Source organism: Lepidochelys olivacea (assembly GCF_965140295.1).
Source record: "Lepidochelys olivacea isolate rLepOli2 genome assembly, chromosome: 4".
NCBI classification, from domain to species: Eukaryota; Metazoa; Chordata; order Testudines; family Cheloniidae; genus Lepidochelys; species Lepidochelys olivacea.
In genome coordinates, this window is record NC_140414.1 from 102,801,596 (window position 1) to 102,814,111 (window position 12,516).

The window sequence follows — 12,516 nt, forward strand, 5'->3', positions numbered from 1 at the left end:
GGTTGTAGGCAAGCCCCAGTTGTAGATTTTGCCTTCACATATCTGAGCTGCCCAGCAACCCCCCTGCTTCTTAGGGAGGGCTCCTCCTAGTAGTTTCCTTGGCAGCCGCACTGTCTGTTCAGCTTCCCACTGGCTAAGTGAGGGGGAACCAGAAAGAGAACAACACTTCTCTGGCAAAGCTGGGCCTTGGGGAAGCAAAGCTTGAACCCCCCTGGCTTTCTCCCTAAGCAGAAGCACCCTTTGCTTTCAACTGTCACCCAGAGCAGTTCACAGAGCATGGATCAATGCTCATGTAATAAGCAGAGGAGTGTTATTTTCTCTCTGTATTACGGTAGTGCCCGGAGGCCCGCAGAGACAACAAGGCCCCATGGCAGGGGTGCTGGGACAATTTGTACCGTGGGGGTGCTCAGAACCATTGACTCACACTGCAGATCTTGTATATGAGGGAAACCACTTGAAGCCAGGGGGTGCAGCAGCAGCCGGTAGGAGGTGCTGTTGTTAGAGCCAGTCGCTGCCCCGAAGAGAGGAATGGAAGCGCTGCAGAAACAGCTGGACTCAGGCCGTGTCTCCTTCAAAGCGTCCCCCTCACGAAGAAGCGCCGGCTCTAGCCCTGCCTCCGGGCGCTGGACTGCGGGCAGGCCCCACTCCTCTGCCCCGGCCAGGTCTGGGCAGCTCCAGGCCCGCCACCCTCCACTGGGGGGCCGGTCCCTGAGCCCCGGAGCAGCGCGGTGGGGTGGGGGCAGGGGCAGAGGTCACTGGGGGGAGCAGAGGGGCGGGACCCGCAGGGTGGGAGCTGGCGCAGGTAGGGCTGGGCGGGGGGCTGGAGAGCCGCCCTCCCGAGGCAGCCACAGTCTGGCCTTACGCCGCCAGCCTTCACCGCCCCATCCCTGCCCCCCATGGCCTCTCGCGGGCCCGAGGGCTGGGGCTCCGCCCGCCCCCAGCTCGGTCCCCGCAGGTGGGCTGCGAGCGGCGGAGGAACTCCAGCTGCCGCCGGCTGCCTTCAATTTCGGCGCCACAGCGGCCTCCGGTGGCCGGCAGCTGCACTTGCAGGTGCCCTGCCTCCGGGCGGCTGCGGCGCGGGCCCCGGGGAGCTCCCCGCTCTGCCTGCGGGGGGGTGCGCTGCGCCACTGCCGCTGAAGTCCCGCTTCGCTCAGGCCGCGGGCATAACAACCGGACTCGTGCAGTCCTCAGACAGGGCGCTGCCGGCGCTGGGCTGAGCCAAAGCCCAAGGCCGGCGAAGCCCAGGGGAAGTCGTGGTTGGGCTTTGGATCAGGCCCACCCGGAGAGCCCTGCCTGTCTCTCGGCTCAATGCAACAGGCGCATTCCCAGCGAGTCCAGCCTCTGGACTGGCACTAGCCAGGCTTCAGGGAGCAGCCCGCTCAGTGTTTTCCATCGCGGGGCGCTCAAGCCTCTGGGAGAACTTCCTCCAGCTCAGCCGCCCCCAGCGAGGTGGGACATGGCTGTAGAGAGTTTAGCAGCTATTTACTGCCCAGCCCAAGGGAAGTTAATTAGAACAAGACAAATCAAGGCTGCACTAAATTTATTCTACATTTTATTTATAAACATACATTAACTATAAAAGCTGTTGCATTTTAGACAATTTTTTCCTACTTTCCAGAGGCATTTTAGAATAAATATTGTAAGTGAAGATTAGTGTCACTGTATGGAACATTAGCCCAACTAGGACAGTAATTCTTGTCCCTGCATATAAGGTGGATCCCTTTTAGCTCACCAACTATTAGGTCATGTATGGACAGCTACAGTATGTATTCCATCAATAACACTACAGAGCAGGAGTAAGGAAAACCACTATGAAAGTTTGGTAGTGAAATACATAAAATGGTTATGACAGTTATCCATGTTCTCTGAAGTAACAAGGTGGTAAATAAGCTTTTGCAAGAGCTAAAAAACATTACATTGTACTTGCTCAGCAACAATACATCACTTTGTGAAACAAACACATTTACATGGTAGCTCAATGTAGTAAAGCATTATTTTTCCGGCAACCACAAAAAACAAAAAAATCAAACTTGTGTTTGAATTGGAAAAAGCTAGGCCTTAGCCTGACCGAACTGCCATTTGACAGGCTCCAAATGAAAAAAATAAATCAAACAAACACAAACCATTGGCAATTAGCATTTAGAAAATGTTCTGTGCTGGTGACTAGTTGTTCATTATGGAAAAACACTGTGTGGTCTAAGAATGCTGCTTTGTATTAGCTTTGGTACATATGCAATTAGCCCCACTAAAATATGTATATATGAAAAAATGAGAGAAAGGAGGGCTAAATTTTCAAGAGGCTTCAATCAGAGATCCATTTGTGCGTTTGCAACTCTGCACATAAAAACTCCAACTTGCACATGCATTTTGTCTCCAGTCATGCTTCTGCTAAAAGCACTGGGAGTTTACTACTGACTTCATTAGAAACAGACCAGACCTGTGTGACATCCAACACTTGTACACACAGGTGACTGATTTACACATCTAAATCTTATCACCTGTGTGCATAAGTGTTAATGACTAATATCAAAGGTTCACACTCAAGCATGCAAAAATGGAAGTCATGTTTTGAAAATTAGGCCCAGAATATAATAGTCACATACCCTTAGTGTAACAGTTGGAGTTAGATAGATGTAAAAAAGTACTTTATAAAAATCTGTATTTTGAATTTTCATATTGTGCATTATTTGCAATAAAGTATTATGATGACGACATGCAAAGTGTAAACATGGAAACATGAAGGTTATCAAAACATTGAACAGTAAATCATGCAGACGGTTAATCACAACATTGGATGTTGCTGTATATATCCAAAAGTTTCTTTTTTATTATTTTTTGTAGTTTTTTTTTTTTTTAAATAACCCCCATCTGAAGTCCTGTTAGCTTTACTCTCGGGATTTATTGCATCCATAAGTCACCACCGTGTGCAACAGCTTTGCATTTTCTAAGGCACAGTTTTAATGAAATAATATGCAACTTTCTATTAGAGAGCAACAATGTCTTAAAATTACAACATTGTACAAATGTTTTCAGTGACAAAGTATTTCTGCATGAGCACGCAACTTGCATGCAAATAACTGTCTAGCATTTTAAATAAATAGATGCTATCAATATAAACACTTAGAAAAAAAATTATTGCTCACCTAATATCCACTTTATTTCCTTTTACCAACACATCAAAAGACAATGGATGTGTACATATTCTGTCACATACAATAAGGAATCTCTTAATTTTAGTTGATCATGGTTTTAAGGCAGAATAAATAGATTTTTCCCCCCATTTTTAAAGAGCATCTTAAGCTGCTAAGTGTGATGCTTTCGAATAATTTCTCTTTATCAGCCTGCTGAAATTCACCATGTAGTACAGTTAGAAACCAGTACTGTAATATTTTACAACTGTAATATGTCAGCTAAAATGTGTCTATATTCTTGATCTCTACACCCACAGCTCCAGTTGCTGTTTCAGGGAGCTACTGGTATGCACTAATGGGAGAATATACTTATTATAATGCACAGGGTGCAACTGACCCAAATGCGCTTAACAGTTTTTGTGTTTGTTTTGTAAAATGTTACAGATTGGACCTCATCCTGCATTCTTTATACACTCACAGTCACCCCGAGTGCAATGAGAGTTGTATGTACAAGGAACACAGATTCAAGTCCACTGATGTACTGCACTGAATCACAGCTGTTTATAGTTTGACACATTCTAATTATATTGACCCTTTATGGGACCCAAAGCAACCTGTCTGGTTTGTAAATGAATTTCTACTATATAGAATCTCATTAAGGTATCAGATTCATAAGATCTTCTAATTCATTTGTAACAACTCTACTGGCCATGAGAAAGTTACAAGCCAATAGATCCCCTTAGCTGTACCAACAACCCACCACTGCTAGATTCAGCTTCATCCACGCCAGCCCCCCAAGAATTTGGTAGTACTGTATAATTCTGTACACGTTAAGAAAAGATTTCCTCTTTATTATCCTACTGGGGATTTTTGCAATTGCTAATGGCATACACTCTTTCAGGCTTAATGAAGGAATCTTTATTTGATAGACTATTAAGCTATATTGTTGAACATTACTTGATGTATACACACACTGAAAAAAAATCCTGATGCTAAAGGTGCAATAATTTATTTGTATAACTCCTACCCTCCACTGAAGGTAACATAAAACAAAATGTTTCAGAATTGCAGTATGTATTATTAAACTAGTGTCTTTGTGTAAAAAAGCTAAAGTTTCAGTAAGAACAGAAAAGTCACTTGTGATGTTTAGTTTTGCAAATGCACTAATTAGATGCTATCTTTAAACAATTTTTCATCTTGAATGGACATATTCTAGAACTTCCATAACAGTTCTGTGAACTTAATTTTTTAATTCCTAGAAGTATTAAAACAAAATAGGTTTATTGAATCTTTTCTGACTTTGAAAAGAGCAAAACAGATTTAAAATCATAAACTTGTTTGAAACTATGGAAAGCCTCTTTTTAAATACTTCAGATATGAATTACCAAATGTTCTTCGTACACATTATGCAAATTCACTAAGAAAGGGAAAAAAAATCATACTGTGCTTTAAAGTAGCAGATGCAGCCTTTTATAGGAGCATTACAAAATGAGATGCGAGCTATGAAGTCCATGGATACGAGCTCTTACAAGTGATTGTCTGGAAGCAGCCCTAGGGACATGATGGGGAGGCTCCTTCTTGCAGAAAGTTTTTAGGACTGACATTCCTGTCACAACGTTGTTGGCTGCCCAGCAGCTAAATTAAAAAATAAAAACATAGTAACCATTACAAAGGTGACAAATCTTGACACTTTTTACTTTTGAAACAATGGAGTATATAGGATTTCCCTCATGTGACATTTATATGCAAGAAATCCTGGCAAGAGTTTGACATCTCAGTAGTGCCCCTAGTTCTATAGTCAATTAAGGGTATAAATTAGGCACCAACTTGGGGGGGGGGGGGGGAGGAAGGATATAAATATTGGCCTAGCAGGAATATATCCTTTATGTTTGAAAGACAAATGATCTCCTTTGCACTGCTAGCACATTCTGCATGCACTTCCAGCCAATTTACACACAAAATTATGGTAGAACAACATAGCAGAGGTTGATAAGTCATCTTTAGCCAATTCCATTGTGCCAATTCTGCATTATATGACTGCACACACTGATCAGAAGCAGCCTCCTCCTGTAGCCAGGCAATACACAAGTTAAAGAAGAGGGTTAACTACTTTGCCTTAGAACTTCTTTGTCAGTGTCACATGTATAACATTAATGATATGGACAAGAATATTTCTTTCCTTTCCTTTTTTTTTTTTTAAAGTTCATCTGTATTAATTTTTGTTCTAAAAAGATAAGCTATCTATAAACTGCAGTCACTTATTTAAAAAAAAATACCCTGGCCACTTAGTTTTCTCCCTAGAAAAACAGAAGACACATTGATATACATATTTTTTGTATGTAAAGTTTCTAAACTGGTGTATTCATTATGAAAAAGTAATTTGGAGCTTCAGGCAAACTTCTGGTAGGCAGCTGTTCTGCAAGTGTGTCCATACCCCTCTCAGCCTCTTATTTGCACAACTTCTGGTTAGTGTAAGAGCACTAACATTGTAGTATCCTGTCCTCTATTTCAGACAAATGGTCTTCCAAATTTTTTATATATAAATAAAAGCCAGACAAAATACAGATAAACTATTTCAACCGTTGAAGGTCAACAAAATCAATCCCTCTAGAACACCTACACTTGGACTATTTGTCCACTTTTGGAACTCAAGCACAAGTGGGTAAATTTTAAAAATTTTGAAAAAAATAAAAGCTCCTGAGCAGAGACACTGCAGAAAGAGGCCAATTTTCAGTTTAGAAAAAACACCTGAAGGTAAGCTACGAAATTCTGAAAATAGTATTTGTATTACTCTAGCACCTAGGAGCCCTAGTTATGAATCAGAACCCCATTTCACTAGGCACTGTACAAACACAGAATATGAATTTGTAATGAAAACAAAGAACCTTAAATCACATATGCACAAGTGACATCTCTGTAATACATTGTATTTTCTTCTACTTCCTGGCACAAAGTTGTAACAAAATTGCAGAAGAGAACTGCTACCTCACATATACTCAGTAATAATACTCAACAGTGCCCTCTCTTGTAAATGGGACCACAACCCTCTTTCCAAATAATAAATAAATAAATAAATAAATAATTGGGAGAGAAGAAAAAAAATATTGAATTTTATTCCAATTTTTATATATAGCTAGAAACATAGGTATATACACTTATGGCCAGTTCCTCACCAACTTGAGTAAGATTTTGCATGATCAAGCCTATAGATATGAAGAAGTATTTCTAAGTTTTCTAATGTTGTTTGGTTTGATATAAGGTGCCTAAAAGAGTTTCATAACAGAAATAAAAGAAACTGTGCAAATGAATGAGAGGCTGTACAACAGCACCCTCTATGTCTAAGAATATGGAAATATTTCTAAACTCGAAAATCAAAACATTAGGATTGAGTACAAGTTGTGGGTGGACCAGAGTATTTTTGTTCCTTGATTTATAAAGCCAGACTTCTTTTGGGAGGGGAGGAAATAATATGGGGGAAGGAAGAGGACCCTGTGTTTTGTCCCATCAATAGCAAACATTTCCTGGATATTCAGTATTCAACAGAAATTTCAGATCAAGTCTAGGATGGTGTCCTGTGTTTTTCTCCACACTCCCTTCCTTTCATGCAGAGTAAAAGTGAAGTGAATATCCTATGTATCTGACTATGTGCTGGGAGGAGGGAAAGGAAGGAAAGGGGCTAAAAATTCTATAGTAATTTGATATCAATCATATGTAGATGGCATAGTAGATAGGAACAAAATCTGGCCTACACCAAGTGGTAGCAACTCTCCAATGACAAGTGAGAGATCCATGAACAGGAATCTCAAAGACATACAAGGTCTGAGTGTGCTGCAGAGGCCAGGTATTTAGACATTAAATGGGATGGCATGTCTAATACTTCTTAACAGGGACCCTTCTGCCAATTAAAGAGCAATGTTCATGGGCTCTGATGTCCTTTTTGGACAGAAAGAGGATCAAAGTGGGGCAGCGTGGTGGTAGGGATGACCAGACCTCCCGTTTTTAAAGGGACAGTCCCATATTTAAGCCCTCCCACAGGTGTCCCGACTTTTTCCTAAAAGCGGGTAAATTGTCCCGCATTTTCTGTCTCCCCCTCATCAGTATTGGTGGGTCCTGCTGCTGGCCAGATCCCTGCTTGCCAGCCTCCCGCCCACGAGCGGTGAGTGTAAGGGGGGGTCCAGTGGCCAGTGATAGGGGTGGGTGTGGAAGGCTGATGGCGGGGTGAAGATACAGCGCACGGGGCCATCTGCTCTCCCTGCTGGCCTGTCAGCGCAGCCCCTGCTGCATGCTGGCTCTCAGCCAGCAGGGCCCAGCCCCCATCCCGTTTCCGGCTGGCGCTGGCTGTGCATTGCGAGCTGCGGTGGCTGGTGAGTGCAGGCAGGTGCCAGGCGGCGGCTGGTTACGTGTCGCCTCTGATGCCCACCCATCAGCCCTTTATGTGCTTCCCCTCTCACTGTCCTCTCCCTGCTTTGCCCCTTTACCCCCCTCCAGCCCCGCTGCTCCTCCACATTCCCCCCAGAAGGAGGCATCCAACTCCCAGAGCTGTGCGGAGAACCAGCCTCTGGGCAGAGTGCTCAGCTCACCAACAGCCTGGCTGGCAGGCTCCTTCCTCCCCCCACAGCCTCTGGCTGGGCCGGCACCCCAGGAAAGCCCCAAACCCTCTGGCTCTGAGCACTAGCCAGCAGGAGCCGAGCCCTGCATTTGCCAAAGCTCTGCACAGCGCTAGTACAGGGCAGCCTCTCCACCCCTCAGCTAAGGTCTGGAATGGTGGTGAGGGAGGGGGGAAGGGGGAGAGTGATTTCCAGCCTGTTCATGCCTGCGGGCTCCACAGCAGCCCCCAGGGCAAGGGCTTAGCACCCTCTTCACCTGCCCCTCCTTCCGCCCTGGGTTCTGCCCCAGGGAGCAAGGGGCTGCTCTGTCCCCTAGGCACCCTCTCCTGCTGAGCCACCTCTCTGGATGGTGGTTCACTGAAACCTCTGCAGTCAGGTTCCCTGGGCCCTGGTGCATGATGAAGCCTTAGGGCTTAACCCCTTCCTGCCCACGCTGTAACCAGAGGCAGCTGGGTTATGTTGGTGGCCAGCAGCAGCCTGGAGGCGTTAGCTGCCTTTCAATGCTGTGCAGGTAGGAAGGGACGAGCTGCTTCCAGCCAGGGGGAAGAGATGAATTCTGCAAAGACATGGGCCAGGTCACCTGTTTCCTCCCTCCTCCCCTGTCTTGAAGCAGCTCCCATCCCTTTCCTCCCAACAGTGCTGAAAAGCTGCTGCTGACCACATTCTGGTGTGAGCCCTGGCAGAAATCTGGGGGCGGGGGAATTGTGACCCTGCATGCTCCCCCTCATGTTGCCTCGGAAGGATGCGGTGCCAGGAGAGGCAGGCCTGTCCCGGGGCCAAGCCAGGCATGGATGGCGGAGAGTGCAGGGCAGGGAGGGTTGGGTCAGTTGGTCAACCAGGAGTGTGTGTCACCTCTCCCCATATGTGTGTATAGGGGGAAGGTGTGTGTGTGTGTGTGTCACCTCTCTCCCCATGTGAACTCTAAAGCCTTAAAGATAAGAAGGTAAACAAAAAGAATCCAACTACACAGTGTTTCTTTTTAACGGAGGCTCAGTCAGCTTGATGTTAATTTGAATGTTTGTACTGCATAGTTCTGATTGATTGCCGTTGAACTCGCCTGAATATCAGTAATTGTACCAGGTTTCCTGTATTCAGCAAAGGGAAATACGGTCACCCTAGGCAGTGGTGAACACCTTCAAGGCTGTTACACAGGGAAACTTCCCATCCTCTCAAAAATATGAACAGCAATTAAAAACTGAGTAAGTTTACAATACCGAACATTATTCATGCATTACATTGCAAAGCTAAAATAAAGGGCGACTAGGGCAAAGAGATTTTTGATGGCAATGGACAGTAACAGCAGCTTAATATTGTTATGTTACATATGAACATATGCACAGTTAGTAAATAACTAAACATCTTCCAACAAGAATGACAGGATTAACTCTAGAATGTAGTGTGGAAGGAAAGACACCATGGACACCTTAAAACGCAATCTTATCTTATATTTTATCTTATCTTAAAATGCAGTCTGGTACTTACTTCTGGATCTGACGTAACAATCATTGCAGTTGAGAAGACCATTTCTAATCCTGACATCTGTTCCACTTGCTGCATCTCCAAGCTCTCCCTTGCAAATTCCACACTATTGGTTGAAGAAGAATGGAGAGAGTAAGGTTTATGGGACAGGTTTCTTTTTCTCTATCTCATTTTTTCCAAGGTTTGGATTTTCATTTCATGAGTTCCTTGTGAGGTGAAAAAAAGATTTCCTGTGGTCTAAAAGCAGGGTTTTCAGAGCACGCTACATTTAGGGCGTGATCCCATAAGTCTTCACTTAGACTAAATGCACATTAAAATTAATAAGGATTTTGCCTGAGACGTTACTATAGAACTGAGCCCTTTGTGACAGGCAAACCTCAGAAAGGTCAGAGGTTGTAAAGATGAAGATGGTTATTGAACGCTTATCTGAATGTATGCTGTGTAAATCAGGCTGGAGATGTGAGACCAGGTGTTCTCTTGAGATTTCTAGAAATCACCAACTTAGCTGACTGAGAAATACCATAAGAACAGTCTCTCTTAGACTAGTTCTACTTGAGGTCTTGGTGAAAATCAGAAAAGCACATTCATGAAGACACTGGACAATGCCTGCATGCATATCCCTTTCTGAGGCAGAAGCAAATTTCAGTTTGAGGCAAAGGTTAGATTTGGTTTTTATTTTAGAGGAACAGGTTTGTCCACCTTTACTTATATGCTGCCTCCTTTACAAAGTAAAAGCTGGGAGCAGCAATTTGGGATCTATGGGATATTTTTGATTAAGATGTTGGTTAAAAAATTCTGCAATCGTTTTTCAGCTACCTAGTCAATATCATCATGGAGGCACTGCAATTTTACCTGTTTCTTCCCATATATAGTAGGAAGAAGAAAAAATTAAAAATCATTTGCATGTAATACAAAGGTCACAAAGTACCAAGTACATTGTACTAGTGCAAACATTTGAAATGGGAGCAAGTAATGGAATGTTTAATGCGTCTTCCTTCCATCCAACACTTACATTCTATCTAAACAGAGATCTTAAACTGTTTAGCAGCTAATTAGTAAGAAGTCTAATCTGTTCAAATATAGTTCTCTAGAAAAGTGTCGGCACAGTTTCAAACCTCAGTGACTGGGTCACAGAAAATGTTTCTTTATGTAGGGTTTGCTTTGCATCTGAATCTCAGGTGTGCTCAATAGCCAACATATACTTCACAAGACAATGTGTAAAAGAACAGAAATTAAAGTGACAGGTACTTTATCTAGCTATAAGCATTTCTAAACTGACAGTATAATTCATATATAATTTTTTAAAGATGCTAAGCAGTGAAGGCTCTCCCAAGATGAATCTGATCACTTGAAAACGGGTGGGGCGGGGGAGTTGGTCACAATTACTTTGAAAGATTCATTTGGTAAATTATTTAAGCACAGTTCATCAGATACCAGCATTCAAATATTTTATACTTGGGAAATGACATGTAAACTGGACATTAACCAGTGTTCTAACTTCTGTTATTTGAGATTGTGGAATAATATCTGCGCAGTTACTTGCTAATAAATCACAGGTCTTGGTTCAATTAATAGAACCCTTGATGTAACTAATTGATAGGAAAAACAAATTTACACCATTCTAATTCCTCTTCAATACAAATGCATAACAGTGGTGCAGAATAATAACTTCCTCTTCCTTCCATTTCCAGTGTTCACGATCACTAATTACAACATACTTTCTTCCCACAGTAACCATGACACAGGTAGCATGAAATCTTTTTTAAACAACCAAGATAATAATGAAGTCATACCCTGAAGCAATTAATGTGAAAATATAGACCAAGTGTTTCAATAATCATGGCAGCTCCTTTTCCAAGAGGAAGACGACAGGTAGAACATAGTTTCTTTCCACTGACAGACCTAAAAGACAATATATATTTTTTTAAAAATTTAAGAGCAATATGTGGCAGAGAGCAAACAAATGTTTATGCAGTTTTATTAAGAGTGGCCTGGAAGAATGAGTGAAGTGTTGGGAGTCAGGTGATCCTGAGTTATAATCCTAGCTCTGCCACTGACTCACTGTGTGGTCTGGGTCAAGCCACTGCATCTCTCTGCCTCAGTTTCCCCATTTGTAAAAATGGGAATAATGCTTATAAACTTATCTCACAGTTGTGCTGTGAAGATTCACTTGCTAGGGGGAGATGGACTTTCACTGGGACCTGAAGTGCTTTTGATAGTCTCGCCTCCTTAAGTGTCTGTATAGTGCTTAGAAGATGTACCGCATCTACATGCCAAGTCAGAAAGAGAAGGTGCAAATTGCTTAAATATGACGGCACCGTTGATGGAGTTAAACAAAAGGAATTACTACTGTGGATTATTTTTACCCTAACTGAAGATGTAACAATCCAACTGGAAATACACGTGGATTGTCAATGTTACTAGCTTAGCACACTTTTAGATAACACTGAATTTTTTTCAAGTAACTTAACAGTTAAGTTTCAAATAATAAAATAATTCAGAAACTCACTTCTCCATCAGGGAAAACTAAGCCACTGAGTTTCTGAATTATTTACAACCAAACTGTTAGCATGACATTTTTTCAAACAATTTACCTAAGTGTGTTTTAAATCTTTCCTCAAGGCTCAGCTTTGCCATGATGCCTGTAAGAAATCATCCAGTTAACAACAGTGATTGTTGGGGGACAACTGGGAATAGCTGGTACTTACAATTGTCATTTAAAAAAATATTTATAAAGTATGTAAAATTGTATATGCTTGAATATATTCCTCTCTCCTCATTCCTTCCACACGCTGATTATATTTTTAGATTTTTAGTTCTTCAGAACAGGAAGTGTGTGACTGGTTTTGTGTTTGTACATTGCTTAGCAACATGGGCCCTGATTCTGAAAGGGACCTTGTCTCTTGGCACTAGTGTATTAACAATACTAAGCAGTAATAAATCAGCCATTGGGTAGAGGTAGGAGAGAAATTTCTCAAAGATTCATGAGGTTCAAATGAATGCTTTGATGTGTGTGCTTGAGCAGTGATAAGACAACATACAGTACTTACCCTTACCTTTATTTGTGCCACAACATAACAATAAGCCACAAAAGAGTGTGTATTTGTAGTCCATTGATGTATACCTTGGCTATATTATGGGAGAACAAAGGCAAATGCCTCTTTATCCACCAGAAAAGTGCATTAACGCAAACCCTGCACTAGGTTATTGCTATTGGAATACGGATTGTTATATTTTACTTAAAAAAAAACAGCCTTAAAATATAGTTTTGGGTGTTTATGCAATATATCCTTCCACTA

At 42.5% G+C, this 12,516-nt stretch overlaps 1 protein-coding gene across 6 annotated transcripts in view; it reads right to left on the minus strand.

The window, feature by feature from the left end:
- Positions 1–1,559: 1,559 nt before the first annotated feature.
- The window catches only part of LIMCH1 (LIM and calponin homology domains 1), a 314,351-nt gene continuing 303,394 nt past the window's right edge, over positions 1,560–12,516 (minus strand). For all 6 annotated transcript variants that reach the window (XM_084626956.1, XM_084626953.1, XM_084626952.1 and 3 more), the window contains 3 exons: positions 11,011–11,119; positions 9,221–9,323; positions 1,560–4,766 (listed from right to left, as the gene is read on the minus strand). In XM_084626956.1, the coding sequence (XP_084483082.1) occupies positions 4,741–4,766; positions 9,221–9,323; positions 11,011–11,119 (238 nt within the window). In that variant the 3' untranslated portion in view covers positions 1,560–4,740. The remainder of the gene's footprint in view (positions 4,767–9,220; positions 9,324–11,010; positions 11,120–12,516) is intronic.